A 20,858-nucleotide genomic window follows, 5' to 3' on the forward strand; every position below is an offset into this window, starting at 1 on the left:
ACAGGAGATCTTCTGAAATGATGAATGGACCTTGCTAGAACTTTGATTTCCTTGAAAATACGCTTTTGTTGCTTTCTGCTTTTTTTACAATTGTATGTAACATTCATTTTCTGCATTCTTCTCACACTGCCAACTAATAAATTAAGGTTTTGAGCTTAAGATTTTGCCCTCCCTGAAAGCAGCCTTGAATATTCATAACAATTTGATATGCTCATAATATAGAGTTGTCCCAAAGGTGGGATGCTTTGTGTGCTGTATTGTCCTCAGTGTGTTGAGGTAGGTTTTGAACCACCCCTCGTGCCCAGGAGAGTCTTATATAATAGAAGGTTTTCAGGAAAGGAAAAAAAGTCATAGTTTTGTGGTTGTTCTCTATGTTAGATAGTAATTTAAAAAAAAAATTGGCAAATTCCTTGTGTCCAGTTGTGTACTTGTTTAATGACTAAGACTAAATATGAATTGTCAATTGCAGAAGAATTCTATCCCATAAAATATTTGTAAATAGGATAATTCTGATTAGAAATAGAGATGTGATTCCCTAGTGTTTCTGAAGGAAACTTCTGTGCCCATTGAAGAAGGCTTTGGTTTATTAGCCCGGGTAGGGTGAATGAAGTGTAGCTTTAACTGGAGAGGCTGTTGTAAGAGATGTTGCTGTTGTGAATCCCCTCAGGTATTAGTGTTGTAAAGAGTGTAAAAAAAAAAGAACAAATGACAGAATGTTGCATGTGAAAATGAATGGAGCTGGAGTAACAGTTATATGCTTTGTTAAAAAAAAAATGAAAAATATTTACAGTTGTGTGACTGATCCCTTGAGCTGTGAACATGCCAAAATTTGGAAACAATACAGTGTTTGTGTTGAAAATTGTCTAATTCAAATTTATAAAAATAGCCTGGAAAGCAAACAAATAACATGCATGCAAGTGTTGAAATGAAAGATTTTGAGGAGGATTCTAACCTGGTGTCCCCACAGAAAAGCAGACAGCCCCTGTCAGATTGATATACTGTTTAATATTCCAAGCACATCTGTCACTAAGCACTGCAGAATTGCTGTGTTCACATTAAGTGATCAGCAAAAACCTTTCTTCTGTGGCTTCTGAAGTTTATTCAAAGAGAAACTGAAAAGCAGAGGGAAATCCCTTCAAGCACAATTGGAAAGAGATGGGATTTCCCTGGATTGATTTGATGCTTTTTTGAACAAACTTAGACATTGCAAAGGAAAATTTGTTGACTTTTTTTGGGTTTTTTTTTCAAATTAGGCATTGTTATTATGGTGTGTCAAGTGATGCTTTTGAAACATCTTTATCCAACATTTGTAGTATTCCAATGTGGATATCTGGTCTGTAAACTTCTAACTTGAAAAGTGTGTTAGTTCTCACTCTTCAAAATGCCTGTAACTCATGAGATGTACTCAGAGTTTTTTTCCCCTCTCTGTTTACTGGTAGTGTGTCAAAGGGAAGTACACACCTCCTGGTACATGTGGGGTGAAGTCATGCCCATACAGCACTTCTGGGCACAGCTCTCAAATCTGACAGTAAGAGAAGAGGAGCAAAAAAGCAAAGTTCAGTGTCAATTCCAAGTGGGACTGCAGTCCTCTTAATTAGTTGCTATATGATCAACTGTTTTTATTTATCATTCAGGTAGCTGAATAAAATTTATTTTAAAGCCTTAGAAGACAGGATTCTTCTGGGCATTTTAATGCTGGATATTACTCAAAATGCAAGACAATACCAGAAAGGTGATTCCGTGTATTGAGAATGGTTGCGCTTCAGATTAAACAAATTGTCTGTTATTGCACCCATTTTGGAGGATTAATTTTATAGCTTTTTATTAAAGCCAGCTGGTTTGACATGGGTAAGGATAAGCCCTTGGCAGGATGTGCTCACTGGCAGTGGTGTTTTGCCATAAATGGGCCCAGCAGGCAAGCCTTGCATTGCAGATTATTGCAGATTATGTGACATCTTCTGGCATTTCACAGATCTGGTGACAAAAGGTGCAAACCTCCTGCTTTGTTTCAAGGCAGTGTCAAACAGCCCAGATGTACCATTTCTGGTCCCAGTGATGATTCTGAGTGGGATGGGAGACTCCTCCCTTTTCTGCCCTTGCAGTTGCTGCACACAGCATTAGGGTTTGGTACAAGGGTTCCCATTGGGCAGGAGGAGGCCACCTTACACCCACCAGCTGCTTCACATCTGCTCTCATGGCGTGTTTATCTTGTTCCAGGGCGTGTTGGGCAAGCAGTAGCTCTCCGTGCCAAAGCCTTTGGCTTCAGTGTGATTTTCTATGACCCATACCTCTCGGATGGCATGGAGCGTGCTCTGGGACTGCAGCGGGTGAGCACTTTGCAGGACCTGCTGTTCCACAGTGACTGTGTTACCCTGCACTGCAACTTGAATGAACACAATCATCATCTTATTAATGACTTCACCATAAAGCAGGTAATAATCTCTGTGGGTGCCCTCCACACCAGTGCTGGTTGCCAACTCTGTATAGCATTTATTTCTGTAAATAGGTAGAGTCTCATTTGATAGAAATCTTTCTCTTCTGCTGCTCTAAGATCAAACAGGTCTATAATTGATTAGGAACTAGCTGGTTGTTTATGTATTGTTGCTTTTACTGTCTTTTTGGCTCAGTAACATTGCATTTGTGGAAATAATTTGCTCTTCTTAATATCACTGAAATTTAATGAAGTGGCATTGATGTAAAAGCACTTTTTCTGTGTCTTGTAGTAGCTCCTTCCTCTACATGTGTATTTTCAGGTAGCAATTCTGCCTTTCACTGTTGTCCCTCAGTTTGAGTTCCTTTGATGCAATTTAAGGATTATGACTAAATGGCTCCCCCCTGTGCTCAGTCCCGATGCTCACAGAGCACTTCAAGGATGGAGCTCATTTACAGCATTGCATTATTGGGAAAAATAATGTTTCTTGGAATTAGTACCAACTTCTCCATAAAGTTGTAGGTAAAACGCAAAATAATAAAATAATTTCAAGATCTGGGTGTAGTAACTGCTCCAATGTTGAAAAATTTGATAATAGAAGCCAGACACTTAATGAAAAAGTTTGACTCCAGCTTTAGTGTAGGTAACAGCCAGAAGTAAAACACTGATTCATAAGAATGAAGGCAATGTAGAGGAAAGAAACCCTAAGATAGAACAGTTGATTTGGCTGTTCTTTATATATATATATGTATATATTGTGGTTTTATGTGTTGGTAACAATGACAGTAGTGCTCTTCTGCAGTAAAATCATTGCTTGTCTTCTGAGAAATATTTTGTACCTGCTACTCTTGAACTTCAGAACGTACTGAACATGTTCCACAGTCATGTAGGATCATGGCAGAAAACTGACAGTACAACACACTTCTTGATTTGAGGGTTCAGGGATTTTGCAAATCCATCACAACATAAAATCAGGATTTGGGATTTAAAACTCTAAAAAATTAAGAAGCTTAAAATGAAACCAAAGAAACCAGAGCTCTCTCACCCTGCCTTGAATATTGTCTTCTGCTGTATGGCTGGGTACATTCAGTGGGTATTATATGGTGAGATGTCTTTCCAAGCAGACATCAAACCAAAAAGCATCACACTGAATTCCATGGGACCACTGAGCATTGGCCACTTTATTATACAGCAATTGTGAAACTGGGGCCAGTTTACCACAGGAAGTTTGAGTGGAGGCAGAGAAATGTCTTGAGCTTTGGAGAAGGCATAGCACATTAATCAGAGAAACGAACAAAGGAAAACATGTTAAAACTGAGTAATGCCATCTGAAATTAAATGCCTGTAATAACCTCTGCGCTGGAAAGTGTCTTAAGTAAGCATTTATCTTCCTATTTGTTATCCTTCATGATCAAAGCAAGGATTAATTAAAGTGCTAGATGATACTTCTTGCTTTGGGTAGGAGTTTGGGTGAGGCAGTCTGGATAGTAAAGTGGATGTGAAACCCATGAAATTGTAAGCCCTCTGACTGCATAGTCTGTGTACAGCATATTCTGATTTAGGCTGACAGATGTTGGAGTTGGCCTAGAATTTCTAGAGAGCATTGCATACCATTTTTGACCAATTCTGCATGCTCGTGTCATAACCAGTTTTTAAACAAAGTACAGAGAAGTATGGTGCATCTCATTTCACTGAAGTCTCACCCTGAATTTTGTGGAGTCTGAAATGACATACACTTCAAGTGTCTTTGAAAATTTGGTGCCTGTCTTCTCTTAAGTAACTTCTCTAGTGAATTAATCATTATTCTGTAAAGCCATCCTGCTTGTCCTTGGAGTCCCAGAGTAGCTCAGAGAAGTGTTTCAATGAACTTGTGCTCTTAAGAGACTGAGGTCATCTTTAGTTACACAGATTTGAGAAAAAACTGCAGTTTAAACACAATGCTTTTATAAAGCAGTTCTGCAGGTTCAGTGTAGGTGAATTTAACAGACGTCAGCAGTTCCAGCTGTGAAGCTCTTTCAAGCTTCCACCCATTGTTAAGGATCATCTCAGCTGCATCCACCCTGACAGTTTATCATGAGTCACATAATTCATTCCCTCTAGAATGCATTTATGCAGACATGTTCTGTTTGATTTGAATGTGTCTTAGTGCTGGTTCTGGAGTTTTGTAAATAGTCCTAAAATGAAAACTCAAGCAAGGTTGTTGGACAGATTGGACAGAAGATTTTAGCAGGGTTCACTTTAAGTAAAATGTTCATGTCCTTCAGAGGGCCTGTGAATACACCAAGCTGTACTTACAACTCAAATTACCAGTTTGCCCAGAAATGGGAAGGGTATATGAACTCCCACGAGCCTTTATGGTGAGTCTGCACAGCTGTGAGTGGCTCTTGGGTGAGCCCACCTCTGCTGATTTTGGTACAGTTCCTACAACTGACCCAGGAACTGGAGGTGCAGTGATTGTTCCCATAAGGAATCTCTTGTTACCAGACCAGCTTAAGATCCTCCCCCAGTTTCTTTGCTGTTCTGATTCCCAAATTAATTACATAAAGCTGAGAGAAGCATCCTTTTGTTCTGCTCCTGTAAGTGGAGTTTGGTTTTGCTGTGTGATGGATCTCCTGTAGGCCCAGGAGTCTGCAAATGGAGAGAGGCAGGGCCACATTAAACCCAGAGAGTTGGCCAGTAAAATATGGTGGGTTTTTTCTTTATAAAACACTGCAAGCATGTGCATATTTATATTCTGTATGACCTCATTTAAAAAAAACAACCAAAACTGACTTATTCAAACCTCGTTGTTGTTGATGAATTTGGCATTTTGGGTCAGTATTTGAGTGTAAGGGTCCATTTACCTAAGGTTTAGTCTGATGTGTAGGTTTCATGAAGGTGAGTTGGTGTCAGAATGCTGGGGTTTGCTTATTTTTATGTTGAGAGATGGAGTCAGTACAAAACGAGATTTCAATTTTTCATCTTCACCATGATTTCTGCCCTTCATGTGCTTTCCTTCATGCACACAGGTGTTTGAGACATCTGTCAAAGATGAAATACCAGGGTGGCTGGAAGCAGGATGTTGTAATTTATGTTTATTTTAGTACCATTTCTCTTATTTAAACTGCCACTTTGTTTTCAAGTTGTGGATGTATTATGGTGTAAATTGTTGTAGTTCTCCCCATACTGATGGTAGTGTCATCTGCAATGCTAATCTGCACAATGCACAGCACAGCTTCTCTCCTGGGCACACGGCGTTCTCAACCAAATTCATTTTCATGCCTTTTAATTGAATAATAGAAGGATTCTTTAGACCTTTATTTGAAAAGTCTCACAGGGGAGGAGGAAGCTGAAGTAACAAAAATAAATAATGCATACATCTACTGTGTTTTGGCAACTAAAGGGAAAAGTGTTTGAAAATCCAAAAGCATTGATTTTTCTGAAAAATTCATGTAGGCTTTTATTTGTGTGAAAGTTGAAAGCCACAAAATATGAATTTGTTTAAGAATGTGCTGTAGTTTCTGTCTCATGCAATTTCACAGTGAAATAAAAAGGCATAAAATGATCTGTCACTTTCATATGCACAGTTGTATCTTTTGATCATGTTACTGCACAATATCTGAAACAAGGCTTCTATTAAAAGACACTACTTACAAGAAACAAAAGATTATTAAGTGCTGTGAAATAGCATTTTATGTTGGAAGCATCACATTTGATGGTACTTTCCAATGGAAAGGGAAGACAACTGTTACAGTTTAAACCAGCTGAATAGCCTTTGTTGTAATGGATGCTTCTTTTGAGTAAAAAAATAATGCCACAACGATTTTATTTCATTTATTTTTATTTCATCATTCTTGTTTTTAACTTTCCCTAGATGAGACAAGGGGCTTTCCTGGTCAACACAGCTCGAGGTGGGTTAGTAGACGAAAAAGCACTTGCACAGGCCCTGAAGGAAGGAAGGATACGAGGGGCAGCCTTAGATGTACATGAGTCAGAACCATTCAGGTGCTTTTCCTTTTCTTTTCTTTTTATTTTGTTCACTTTCTTATTTTTAAGTCTTAGTGCATGATACAATCAACAGCAACAAGTAAATTGAGTTTTCTGTTCATTTAGTAGCTAAATATTCCTTAGCAAAGCAACATGAATCTGTGCAGCACTGGACTAATGCAAATATAGATGGAGTTTGTGTATGTGGTTAGAGGTGAAAAAAGTGACATCCAAGATTTAATTCCTTAAAAAGAAAAATAAAAACAAAACCAGTGGGTTTATTTAGTAGAAATATCAGGAACCTGAGTTCAAATCCTGGCCATGGCTTTGAGGAGAGTGCACCTTTGCCACTGATGCAGCTCTGGAGGCAAATGATGCCTGAACAGGGTCTTTCAAAGGCAAGAGTTGAGATGTGGTGTGAGAGGTGCTTTATGACATCTTTCTGAAGGAAAATATATTTGTCCAGATTGCCTCTGCAGGAAAGCCATAAGTGTGTGAGAGGTTGCAAAAAAAGGTTCAGGAAGGCTGTCAGAGTGCAGGTTTTGTTTTGTTTTACCCTTTATAAGGGGAGTAGTAACTCTGCTGTCAGTAGCAGGGCTGGTAGCACAAGCCTGAGTTTTTGAATTACTAAGTCCAGAGTTTCAGGCAGTAATGCACCACTCCCCTCAGTGGCATTGGCATTGAGATATCAGCACTCCTCATCAAAATGAGCCTATTTCATATGTCCTTGAGGCTTGAGAACAGACTGCTGTGGCTTGGTCCTTGCATGTGACAAGACTTTTTCAGGCTGGGCAGGGAAAATTGTTATTTTTAACTGGAACAATCCACATAAGTTTTTGAAGAAGAACAGATTCAGGGCAGGTTGCAAAGACTGGAGAGAGGACAGTATCTCTCATTCCAGCTTGAGGGGGAAATAAAACCTTTGAAAAAATAGAATTAATATCATTTTAGTCAGAATTTTTATATCTGCTGAGGCATGATGCCACATCACAAATAGTTAATTTTATTTATGCATACCCTGGATTCATTTACTCCTAAAGGTAGTCATTGCAATGCAGTAGTGCTGTGCAAAGCCAGAGTGTAGCAGCTCAGGGGACTTGCAGCTCCATACATTTTTCCCAGTTGCTGTCTGGGATCTGCACAAGCAGCCCACTACACCTCTGGGGAGCCCCATTTCCTGCATGGAGATGCCATGTGCAGAGATTCAGCTGCAGGATTACAGCCACAGTTTCCTTTGGCTTCAGTGCTGCATGTCTATCTGATTGCAGCATGCTCTCTTTATTCAAGAGTTTTGCCAGATATTTTGATGTTTATTGAACTACAGATGAAATATATCATTTTATGAGTTATGACCAACCTTGAAAGCATGCTTTTGTCTTAAAAATTTGCTCTCCTGTTACAGTTGACTGCAAGATTATTAAAACTGGAAATGAGTAGGGAGGAGCAAGTTTCCATTATTTTCAGTTTCTCTACTTTGTATCTGTGATAACACTTTTACACAGATTCATTGCTTTCCCTAAAAAACAATCTGTAAATTTCCTTCTTATTGTGGAGTTTCTATAAAGGAATGGGAAAGAAAAGATAGTTAAAAATAAAAGAAAAAACCCTGAATTATCCAAAAGGCATTGAGACTGCTGATGGACACACTTCTGATTTGGAAATAATTGTAAGTTTTTTTCTTTCAATGATTAGATGTCATACTGACAGGAAGATAAGAGCTTTGTTAGTTAATGCAATAGAAGTAAAATTGTGATGACCTAGACAAATGGAATGACATCCTAAATTAATTTGGGTTTTCCTTTATGCATTTCTGCCCCAGAACTGGAGTGGCAGTGACTGTAGTTACAGTAAGTGCATTGGACAGAAGCTAATGTTGCTGCTATACTTAAGTTCCACCCTTTGAGTCTATAAAAAGTGATTGTTGTTTATTTATACCCTAAATAGTACATTAAATTAACAGAATTAAAAACAAACTCAATAAGGAATGGAAATGCAATTCTTTTGTGTTGTAGAAATTAATCTGTGTATGTACAAATCCATCTGGATTGCCCACCTTGCTTTTCCCCTTGCCCCCCCAATATTTTTTTGTCATTTGATCTTGTTTTAAATTTTCATTTAGCTTTAGTCAGGGCCCCTTGAAGGATGCACCAAACCTGATCTGTACCCCACATGCAGCCTGGTACAGTGAACAAGCCTCCATTGAGATGCGGGAGGAAGCAGCACGAGAGATCCGGAGGGCGATCACAGGTACTGACTCACATTGCTGTTCTTATTAGCTCCTTCAGCGTGTAGTTCTTGTTAACAAACCTATTTCTCCAGGCTTGAAAGATGCCTAAAAGCAGCAGCCTTGGGTTTTGTTTCTAGTGAGTGGAACTCAGGAATCAGCAAATGCTCACTAAGTCTGTTCTCAGAATTGGAACAAGTAATTTTGGAGGTCCTTTGCAATTACAAAGGGAAGGCAGGTATTGCAGAATTTTTTCATGTAAAGCAAATGTATTTGTTTGTGAAAAGTCATCTGCTTTTTTCTTTGTTGCAAATAACTATTACCCATTGATGGATTTGCAAGTCCTCCTGGTATTGCTGGTATCTTCCTTAGCTTTTCCTAGAGTCTCCTTTATACTTGTCATGAGCAGTTCTCTACGTAAAGTTTGCAGTATTTTGTTGGGAGGTTCTATTTTAGATGTTCCCCTCTTCAAAGCCTTGCTAAAGAAGTCTGGCATTTTAAAGGGCAGAGTGTCTTTGTTATATAACTGCCATGTAATTGTAAACTGCTCACATAAGAGAAAACAGCTACGTCTCAAACATGCACTGCTAATAAATAAAATGAGAGGACTGAGCCATTTGGCATGGGTTTGAATCCCTTGTAGCCTAAAATAAAAGGAAGGATTTTCATACTGGAAAATGATTCATTAAGCACTAATGTTTTCCCTTTAGTTGGACTTTGCTGTGTCCCCCTTGGCAATAGTGTCTGAATGCTCTGCAGACATGCAGGGCCATCTGTGTCACCTTGAGAGTAGTTCAGTGCCAACACATTGCTCTGTTACACAAAAAGCACTGCCAGTAGCCGTCCCTCTGCCTTGTGCCTAGAGAGGCCAGACAATTTAGTTTCATTTATAGCCTGTGCAGAAAGAAGATTCTCTTCTGGATGCTAATTAAAGACACCTCTTAAACTCCTGAGCTGAATTGTCCTTTACTGGATGATTCCACTCTGTTTTAGAGGTGACCTGAGGAGCCTGACCATCCTTTTCCTGGAATTGGTGCTTGTGGCTGTACTCCAGATCTCCAGTGGTACATTAGTTTGTTTGTCAGGGTGTTCAGTAACTGTTGCCTGCTCCCCGATAGCTCTGGGAGAGATTGCACAAACCAGCATCTGATACCTGCATGAGGGAGGACTGATGTGCAAATCAGCATTAATTAGGCTATTGTCTGAAAGTAAAGAAGAGCCAGCTATCCAGAGCTAGTTTTATGTTAAATTTGTGCAGTAGCCCAAGCATATGTCCCTAGGAAGGCAGACCCACAGTTCCTTCAAGTGTGTGATGGTGCTCTCAGCGATCTGGATCATTGATTTGTATCAAAGCTGTCAGCACTTCAGTGTTTGCATATGGTTTTTAGTAAGATCAAACTGAGACCAGCATTAAGGAGGTGAGAATGACATTGAATTGCAGTGAAACAAATGTAGGAAAGATACAGGAAATGTGGGATAAAGCTGGATATGTGAAATCCATAGGGGAGCACAAAGAGAGGGCATAGAGAGGGAGAATAATTGGAAAAAGGTGTGAAATGTAGGAATGAAGGCTGTGACTACCATCTGACAATAAAAATGTTAAGTGTTTCTGCTGTTACTTAAAAGTCAATGATGTTGTGATGTGTAAAACAGAAATAATCAGCAAGAGATTAAATACCTTGAAATATATTTATAAACTCAGAAGCATTCCAAGTATGAAGAAGGAGGACCACTGGAATGGATATAAGAGATAGGCAAGCATGGCAAGTGAAAAGATCATTAGAAGTTTAAAATAAAAAAAAATACTACTAGGTTTTGAGGGGAGACTAGTAGAACATGCCTACAGAGGTTAGCAAAATGAAGAATGAGGTGGGCAAAGAGGAAGACAGGATTAGAAGAAGATACTGTTTAAATTTGTGGACAGTTCTGGCAGAAGTTTAGGTGGATGTATATTACAGCTACATTTTGAAGATGATTTCTAGGTGGCTCACCTGTAATGGGGCATGTAGCTCACCTTGTTCAGTCCTGAGCTAAAAGCCCTTTCAGGTTGTGCACAGGAGACGTGACAGGTTCAGGGACATCAGCTGAAGTCATGGAGTAACCCTATTTGATGGTATCCATTCCACAAAAAGCAGTTCTGTGAAAAGGCTTTTTTACAGCCCCATTGTGGCCAGGCTGGTGGATAGAAAGAGCAGGCAGAGATAGTGAAGTCCTTAATCAGATTTCCAGTAGGAGCTGGAGACAGAAGGCTGAGTTCTTTAATGATGGAGCATGGTCAGTTTTTGAAAGGGTTTCTGGAGTACCATTGCCAGCAGTGGCAGGGGTGGACTCATAATTACCTCTTTCTGCCCCTTTGTGCAAATGCACTCTAAGATTGAACTTCAGTGAAGACACATTAAAACAGATGTCAGAAAAAACACATGCTCCAGTTGATCTCTCTCCATTTAAAATAGGTGGAAACTTTACTATTGCTATGAAAAAAATCTGTGTTGGACCTGCTCATGCCATTTGTAGCAGGGCTGAAGATAGTCACAGGCTTGTCCAGTGCTGAATTGAGGATTCAGGTTGACAGATTTTCCAATCTTAAAGCTTCAGTTGTACTTCAGAGGTTAAGGAAGGGTTTTGAAGAAGTGAAGAAAGGAAATTCTGGTGTATTTTCATTTTTTGTAGGAATGAAAGGCATGGCTGAGGATTAATGCATTGCAGTAAATAAAAGTGAAGAGCAATTTAGGTAAAGAAGGGAAAGTTGAGGAGGACAGGGAATAAGTGTTGGTCATATTCAGGTTTATGACACAATTCCATTCAGAATTCTATATTTTTCATTAGGTGTTTTTAGTTGCTGTTACAGATGGAAGGAAAAGGAGGAAAGTGATGTTAAGGATAGAAAGCAGGGAGCTAGATTACTGAATTTGATTGGTAGCTCTGCTTTATATCCAAATTACAGCTTCTTGGAAAGATAACTTACTGATTTTGGTTCTCCTGAGACCCTGTATACAACAGATAAAGAGAGACAGGAAAATCAAAATTAAGCAGAGCATTTCAGCCATTATTACCCAAGTCCCAGGCAAAAGGCTACAGCAATGATCAGAAACAAGCTCTTAGTGCCATTTTATGTATTGATTTAAATACACGAATATTTGTAAGTATTTTTAACATAGACATACTAAGAGTATAAGGCACACAATTTTAATACATTTTTATTTCCTCTTTCTTGCTTCATCTTAGGTCGTATTCCAGACAGTCTGAAAAACTGTGTTAACAAAGATCACTTGACTGCAGCTACACATTGGGCCAGTATGGACCCTGGAGTTGTTCATCCAGAGCTTAATGGTGCTGCATACAGGTAAGTGTGCTGAAGAGGTAGAAGAAACACCTCCATAATTCAGTGTAGGTATTCAAGAATAGATAAAAGACCTTCCTATTAATGATTGAACATCATTAATAGGAGTGCTTTTGCATGACACACCAGCTATATTTGTTTTGTAATTGTTGTGTGCAGAAGAATAATCTTGTTTTGCTAGTTGATATCAGTCATGCTGTGTCTGACTATAAATCCTCTTCCAGTATTTTTTTGGTTAGTATATGAGCAATATGCATTTGTTTGTATGTTCAAGTAAAAAATTCTGGTCTTCTCCAGTGTTGCAGTGGAAGTGTTGTGGTTTTTTGCTGAAGGTAATGATGCAGCTGTAGGTTACAGAAAGACTGTCACTAATAAACTTGCATTGTTTTGTGGCCTCCAGACACAAGAGAGAACAAGTAACTCAGTATTGAAAACAGTGCAACAGCCTGTGGTGATTATGAAAATATGTTTAAAATAGCTTTTTCTAAATTATATGTTTAATTTTTAAGCAGAAGCATTTGAGAGACTTGATCTATGTATTCTCAGTCAACTGTGAAAGCAGGTCTTAATAATTAATAGAAAGGGGCAATTTTTTACATCTAATATGCACATTCCTTAGTTACTTTGTTTGCTCCAGAGTCATTCTCTGTCCCTTTACCCCTAGCAGCTATTCTAGTAGCCAGCTTCAGACAACTTTTATTTATGAAAAACACCTGCAGTTTTTGTATTTTCCAGTATGATATTTACACATAAGTAGGATGAAAGTGGCAGAAAGCTCCAAATGCCAGATTCCCTCAATGCCTTGAGGAAAGGAGCAGTGCAGTCCTCTCACTATTTTGTCATAGCTCATTATCCTAATCCTCATCTTTCCACTGTCCTTCCTCAGGCATCTCCTTTACCTTTGTTATTGTTTAGGAGGACTCTCCATACTTTTAGTGGAGGGGGGATTCCTAATTTTGTTATCCTGTCCCAGTGACTTGGAACAATCTCATCAGAAAGGGATGGAGGGGTGTCAGGGATGAGTGTCACCATCCTCTGTCACATCAGGAGCCATAAGTGCAGCAAGGGAAAAGAATGACTTGGATTTGGTGATCACATCACTTGATGTTTATTTCTGGCAGTATGCCCATAGCCCTAAATATCTAAGAAGGGTGTTTTTATTTGCTTAAATGAGAAGCTCAAGCCCACATGTTCTCCTCCACACAGCATCTGGTTTCATGGACTTCATTTTGGAGTAGTGAGGACATGGCTGAATGTAATTGGGGCTTAAAGGCAGGTGTTGCTGGACAGGAGGTAATAACTCCAACCCTGTCATGGCAGTTAAGAACAGGGGTCCACGCCCAAATAAAATGCAGCTTTTTGTTCTCATTTTGGGGGTCACAAGTCCAGCAGAAGCAGGCTTTGCAGCCTGCTTAGGAAATTAATTTTAACTTAGGAATGTTTGAGGGAGTTAATGATTTACAAGGTAAAGACCATATGTATCCAATTTAAGCAGGATAAACACAGAACTGAGTGGCTTTTTAAGACATTGTTTCAGTCAATTTTTCTGATAAAGAAAATTTATTGTAAAATTCTGATTCCATTATTTTCAAATGCAAAATAAAAGTAATTTTAGGAATTTTGTGGCATGAGTTAATAGTTATACAATAAATGTTAAAAGCTTTTTGGAGGGGTAATAGAATGGTGTTTGAATGTGGATAAAGGCAGTTACTACTGTGTGAAGTGTAAAATATGCATCACTTGAAGCCCAGGTTTTATGAAGAAATTGGTTTCAATAACAGTGTTTGCTGGTGCTTAATTCCTACCTGGATTAAGTACAGCATTTGAACTGATTGTTCAAACCAAGTTTTTTCATCTTCTCTTTGCAATCCAAGATGATACTGAGCTAAGTGAGTTCTGGAGTCTTTCACAGACACTACAATGTTTCAGATGTGCTAATAACTGTATCATATTCATGTAATTGCATTGGAAGATAAGACCTAGGGTAATAATTGATATGTTAAAAAATGCAGATATCTCTTCTGGCTGTTTTATTTTGGGTATATAATTCACTTGTGTTTTGATGTAGGACAGAAATCTCAAATTATCAGATATTATCCCAAGCTAAGAACACTGAGCATTAGTCAGCAGATTGTAATCTAGATCATCTGAATATCATCATATTCTGGGGAAAACAAAACCATTTACTGTGTGAAATATAAGACACTCTATCAACACTAAAGGTCATGCAAACAGGACCTATCCCATGAGTAAAGATCAACAATACTCCTGAGAAGGAATTATTTGCAGTGGTCTTGGTGAAGCAGCATAGCATACCCTGATCTTGTGTTATCACTGTGTATTTGTTACTGAGCTGTGAAATAACCCCCTGCCACTTCCTGTGTCAGAGCAGACAGGTCTTAGGCACAGAGAAATTCAACAGCCAGGAACAGTGGTTGTACCATTTATAGACATTTCCACACATCTTCCTGCCTCCTAACAGGTGGAGGATAAGGCTGGATATGGCTCTGAGCAGCCTGGTCCATTGGAGAGTGTCCCTGCCCATGGCAGGGAGTTGGAACAAGTTGATCTTTAAGGTCCCTTTCATCACAAACCATTCCATGATTCTGTGAATACCTAAGTACTGAAGTTACTCTGTGAATAACTAACTACATGGATGAGCATGGCTGGATGTTGGTAATTCAGGAGTTATTTCATGCTGAGGTGCTTCACTGGTGATTTTCAGATTCGGTGCATGATAACAGAGTGAACTTAAAAATTGCAACTCTTCTAGGACAGACTCAGTTACTTTAACAGAGCTGGCTATAGTGAATTCAAGGTGCTTCTGCAGTTTAAAAGATAGATGAGAGTAAAGTAGAAATTGAAGTTGCCCATCTGTTGTAATTAAGAGGGCTAGTGTGTTTTTTCTCCTAAATTAAGACTACATAGGGGAAGGGGATGGAAGAGTATGAATTAATTAAGAGGTATAACTGATTGCTCACTTCTGCTATCACAAAAATTTAGTTCAGTGGACATACTACTTGGAAATCATTTCAACTCACTGCTGCCAGAGGAGGAACATGAAGGGGGAACTTCATGAAGTGCTGGAGAGGATGTATTTGCTGGTTAAGAATAGAAAAAATGGAAAGACTGGAAAAGCAATAAACAGCAGAAAAAGGGAAAGTTATATAGAATACATATGCTCATGGATAGAGGCTGGAATTTATGTGCCCTTTCAGAGACAGGATTTGAGCAACACTGATGATTAAATAGGGCCAAAAATTTCCTAAAGAGGATTGCAAAGCAGGGTTAGGAGTTGTCAAGTACAGTGCAGTTTCTATGGAACAGGATGGTATCTGTATATTGGCTGCTGCCACTGTGTGGCTTTAGGACAAGAAAAACAATTATAGGGCCTCTGGATGTTGCTAAAAGTCTGTAGGAAACCTGTACCTGAGGTGAGGTGCTGGCAGGTAGGATCCTGGTGATTATGACTTGGTGTCCATGGGAATGTCCTTACATTCAGAAAGAATATTTGGAGTCAGAGTAGAATTACAGATGTGCAGTTTGAAATGTTTAATGTGCTCATAAGGTAACTCTTAGTGCTCCTGATCCAGCACTGTCCATTTTCACAAGGGGAGGCTCTGGCTTTTCTTCCTGAGGAAAACACAGTTGCAGAAGTTGCTCTCTCCTTGACTTTTTTCCAGCTTTGGTGTGTTGATACTGAGGGAATATGTTGTTAGAAAGTAGAGATTGTGTGTTGAGAACAGCTGCAGTGTTGGACTTTTAAATGGAAATTTGTGTCATGTTGTGTGTCTTGCAAAGCACCTAGAATAACAGAAAAGCTGTTTCAAAATTAAATTTAGGTAAAACAATACTGTCTGACAGTTTTCATAGGCACTGAAGCAAATTTGATTAATAAGATTCAAATGGAGTTACTGAAACAAGCAACTAATTCCATTAGCAACTGCAAATTAATTCCAAGGAACCTCTGTGGAGAGGGAATTAGCATAGGAAGCCCTGTAAATATGTGTACAATTGGGAGCAAAGTTATCTGGCCTGCAGGTGGTGTGATCAGTCACAGCCTCGTTACCCATCTCAGATTGTAGTCAGTGTTGGGGTGTGTAGGAGTCTTTGCCAGGATGACCAGAGCAGTGTGTGGTGTCCCTGCTGTCCCTGTGCCATGTCAGTCCTGCTAAACCCCTCTGGCTCTGTGTTTCCAAAAGTGGTTCCCATGATGTTTCTGTGGTGGGAGCAAGAAAACAACTCAGAGTGCTTGCATCCAGCTTTTTTCTCCTGTGTCTTGCCTAAGTTCTGCACTAATTTTCTGCCAGTTTGAGGGAACTTGGGATGAGCAGCATGAACACATATTACCATGGAAAAGATGCAGAAATGGGGTGAAATTCCCAGGTGCATTGAGCTGTGATGGGGAGAAAATCAACAGCAGAATAATGTACTTGAAAAAAGCTTGACAAGTGCCTCTTGTCCCACATAGTTCTGGGTAAATACTTGGGTAGCAAAAGCTGCAGTAAGTGGTGGTTTTTTGTCTTGAGGCTTTCAAATGGATAATGCTCTCACCAGGATGCTTGGGTGGGCAGAGTACAGCAGGGGAGAATGAGGGAAATGAGGGATGAGTGTGCAACTTTATGATGAGGACAGGAGGCAAAGGGTCAGTGCTAAGTGGCCAGTGTGACATAACTTGGAAATAGGTATTGAGGTATTTGACTAAAAACACCCACATATTTTTATTAAATCCATGTGTAGCTGTTTCTATACAGCACTGTGAAGTACCAGTGTTCATCAATTACATCTGAAGTTTGTGATTGGAGCAGTAGATTTGCAAGATTTTTTTAGCCTGATAACATCAGGGCCATCATAAAATCAAGCTGAATCAGAGGGTGATTCTTTTGTTGAATGCATAAAATATTTAGGCCTCAGTGTTTGTCCAGCTAGAGGAAGAAATCTTTAAGACCATCCATAAATTTTGTGTTTGCATTTCTCTTTCTTGCAGTCTGCCTAAAGCACTTGTCCTTGTGTAAGTGGCACTTGTTCTCCTTCAAACAAGTGCAGTGGCAAGTTTGCTGCTGAAAAGGTTACTCAGGTGCAATAGTTTGTCATCTTATTATTGTGTGGGTGTCATGGCTTTTTGGGGGAGCTGTCAGGAAGCTAAGACTGCAAAAATAGTGTAAACAAATACTTTTTCAAACCACAGCAATGAAAATATAAAATTCCTACATGAGAATGAAAGAGGGAAAAAAGGAAAAGTTGTAGAGAACATATTGCACAGACCTAGCTGGGTTTACTTCTTGTTGAGGTTATCCTTTGAGAGGAGCAAAACTTGAAGGTGGTTTCTTTTACTGTGCTGTTACTCCTGCTATTAAATCTGAAGAAACAATCTGGCAAACGTTCATGTCTCATTTGGTTAAAATACAGCATCCCTTGCTTTATGTAGCAGCATCTGTATGTGGCATCTCACCTGGAGATGAGAGCAGTTAGAGAGATCTCTAACTGGTCTAAAAGCAAAAGAAGCATCTCTGTAGCTCTAGAAGGAGGAGGGTGAGTGTGGAAACCCAGGGCACCACAGGGAATATTTCTCTGTCTGCTCTGGGGTGCCCTGACCCCCAGGGCAGCACTGACTTTCACCCTCATCCATGGAGAAAGTTTCCCAGACATCAAGATAGACTGGAACCCACAAAAGTGTGAAATAGATTATAGAGAGCAGTGTAGGTGTATCACGTGGGGAGAAATTGAGGTTTTGGGATTTTTAGTATGTTGTGGATGGAAGCAAGATGGAGGGCACAGGGTGTTGTCCTGGGTTTCTTCTTCATGCTTCTTCTTCCTTCTTCTTCATGGGTTTGGGTGGCATTTTGTAATTGGGCAGAAGAGTCTGCATTCTGGGCTCTTTGGGATCAGTTATGGGTTAAAAGGAAAAATAATCCAGGTGTCCTTTCTTAATTGGATAGTTTAGCCTTAAAAGACCTTCTAACAAGAGATCGTTGGCCATTTTGTGCCTTCTAAGGAAAGGCTGCTGAACTCAGAGCAGTGAGACTGTTTTACTGATCAGAAATAACAAACACTTGAGTCTGAACGTGAACTACCATCTCCAGTGCCTTCAATCCAGACCCGGAGAAACCAACAACTGGTAGAGCCACAGGTGGCTGGCTCTCTGCTCAGCCAGCTCCTGGTTTAATGTCTGCTTTGCTTTTCTCCTCCCAGCAGGTATCCCCCGGGCGTGGTCAGCGTGGCTTCCACTGGCATACCTGCAGCAGTAGAAGGAATAGTCCCCAACCCCATGTCTCTATCACACGGGCTCCCTGCTGTAGCCCACCCGCCCCACGCTCCTTCCCCCGGCCAAACTGTCAAACCAGAAGCTGATAGAGACCACCCGAGCGACCAATTGTAGCCAACAACAGCATTCCCAACATCGGAGACTTCAGCCACAGCGTGGAAAACAACTCAAAACAAAACAAAACCCTGGATTTTGATGAAAGGCAAAACCATGAACTTACAGGAGGAGACGATTATTGGTTTAGAAACTGGTCCAATATACAGTATAAAAGGAAAAGGTGAGAGACAAAAAGAAGATTTGGAAACATTTTTTTCCTCCGTATAAATTGTAGTTTGTCCCTGTCCAGTGGACTGATTCACTGTTTCTGTGTCCTATGGGTTCTTTGTTAAGCAAGAGAAGTTAGTAGTTAATTATATCATGAATGTACTTGTCTGTGTACAGTTTCTAGAACATTAAAAAGGGTTTGTTTGCTTAGCTGTCAACAAGGAAAAACATAAGGGAGGCATTCAGCAAACCAGTTTTGAGATTAAAAATTCTTTCTTTTATATTTTCAAACATGCCCAAAAATGAGGCAGTTGGCAAACTTCTCAGGACAATGAATTTTTCCCATTTTTCTTTCTACGCCACACAGTGCATTGTTTTTTCTACCTGCTTGTCTTATTTTTTAGAATAATTTAGTAAACAAAAGAAAAACAGTTTCTCCTAATTTTGGCATGAATTCCCTTATTTCAAAATGAAGACAACCTTGCAAAGAGATTTTGAGGAAAACAAAAAGGTTTTGTATAAACGAGCATTGTGCTTTTTGTCACCAGTTAAAGTATATATTATTGGTGGTATCTGGAAAAGGCACTAGACTACTGAAAAGTAGCAGCATTTCATTGCCTACATTGATTCCTTCCTGGTAATGTGGTAGGCTAGCAATATTTTTGGTTAAAATCATGTTTGTGACTGTAACCATTTGTATGAATTATTTTAAAGAAATAAAAATCCCAGACAAATATCATATGTGTAAAAATTTTTATTTCTAGTAACTGTTTATTCAACTTTTATTAGGTTTCTTAGCTGTAATTTTTAAACAGATGCTGTCAAGTATTTCATTTCTAGCTTTACTTTGCTCTCTGTTGTTTGTAATACTGTCTTGGAAGCTTGAAAAATAAAAAAAAAATAATTCTTTCCATACCATTTTTCCCTTTACATTTCGTAAATGTTGATCTTTTTTCCTGTGTTTCTAATGGAGTTTGAAATTAAGATGGATTTTGATTTGTACACCGGCATCATCAGCTACAATGTGGTAACAGCATTTATGCCACCACTCTGGGCAGAGCAGAGGAGGTACAACAGCAACACAACAACAGCAGTAATAATAATAATAATAAATGTCTTTTGCCGAAGTCCAACACCAGAAGTGTCCATTGTTTTATTTGTTTCTCTGATGATGGAAGGCTGCAGCAGGATCTAATTGTATTTGCTTTATTGAAGGAGTTTGTTTCTTTGAGCACAGGCAGAAGCGTGTTCCAGGCAGGTTAGATTCCAGCTGGATGCTGTTCAAACCTTTCCTGTGCTCCTGGGTAAGGCATCCTTCATCTCTAAAAATTGTTTAAAGAATCAAAAGTTTAGCTGCTTCAGGAGGGAAATCCATGGTGGGTAAAACTGAACCTGGGCATGACCTTCATTGGTGGTCTGTTGTCTCTTTTCACTATTAGTCTGAACAGAGCATCCACCTAAACTTGGTGAGCTGGTTTTATGGGATCTGTGGAAAGTTTTGGCTCCCCTTCCTGCAGGTCTGCAGAGCAGCCTCCACCTCAGTTCAGGAAAGGGTAAGAGTCTGTAAATCAAAAAACTCTGAAATTTGTGGGTCTCTATGCAGGGAGCACAATATACAGTGAAATTTTATCTATGGAAGAGAGGAAGTTTTTTGCCTTGAATATTTAGAGCTAAAAATGTCATCTATTATAACTTATTTGATGGTTAAACTGTTTCTGTTCCCTCTGTGAAACAAAACAGAAAACAGCCCTAAAGCTGCAAGTTATCCCAGCAAAGACACTTCTAAGAGCTTTGAGGCCAAAAAACTTGCAAAAAACCAAATGCAATCTCCTTCTGTTGAGTGGGATTTCATATTTCTTGGGTAATTTATATTTTAAGATGCTGCTTTGTCAGACTGAACTTGCTTCTTTAACATATGTAAAACAAACATTTAACATCTGGCTGCCAAGAATTGCTGACAGCCACATTTGCAGCCCCATTTCCCAAGGAAAAACCAGGAGTGTTCCTTGCATCGTTTGGACATGGCATGTGTAAGTACATTTTGTTCCTAGTGCATTGATAATTGAACTAGAAATGGTGTTTACTGTGTGCACTTACTGGGCTCAATTCAGAAGCACAAAATTTTTTTCAGCATTTGAGCCTGAAATGCATGTTCAGTGTTTTTCTGTTGGTGTTTGAGGCTATCTCTGTCTGAGTGGAGCAGAGTAATCCAGTTTCCTGCTTCAGAAAGGAAAAACCATCTGGGCAGGGGCAAGACTGATGGACACTGACTTTGAGCTATGGTCTGAAAATCTGAAAAGTAGTGAAAAACCAAACTTAGGTTAAATGAGTGATTGGAAAAGTGCCCCATAATAAACAAAAGACTTAA

General features: G+C 39.4%; 1 protein-coding gene across 5 annotated transcripts in view; it reads left to right on the plus strand.

Moving 5' to 3' along the window:
- Positions 1-19,625, plus strand: part of CTBP1 (C-terminal binding protein 1) — a 234,128-nt gene extending 214,503 nt beyond the window's left edge. For 4 of the 5 annotated variants that reach the window (XM_066548745.1, XM_066548749.1, XM_066548747.1 and 1 more), the window contains 5 exons: positions 2,218-2,432; positions 6,285-6,415; positions 8,517-8,644; positions 11,847-11,964; positions 18,154-19,625. In XM_066548745.1, coding sequence (XP_066404842.1) covers positions 2,218-2,432; positions 6,285-6,415; positions 8,517-8,644; positions 11,847-11,964; positions 18,154-18,340 — 779 coding nt within the window. In that variant the 3' untranslated portion in view covers positions 18,341-19,625. The remainder of the gene's footprint in view (positions 1-2,217; positions 2,433-6,284; positions 6,416-8,516; positions 8,645-11,846; positions 11,965-18,153) is intronic. The other variant, XM_066548746.1, reaches the window with a different exon arrangement.
- Positions 19,626-20,858: the final 1,233 nt, after the last annotated feature.

Source organism: Molothrus aeneus, chromosome 4 (genome assembly GCF_037042795.1).
Source record: "Molothrus aeneus isolate 106 chromosome 4, BPBGC_Maene_1.0, whole genome shotgun sequence".
Taxonomy (NCBI): domain Eukaryota; kingdom Metazoa; phylum Chordata; class Aves; order Passeriformes; family Icteridae; genus Molothrus; species Molothrus aeneus.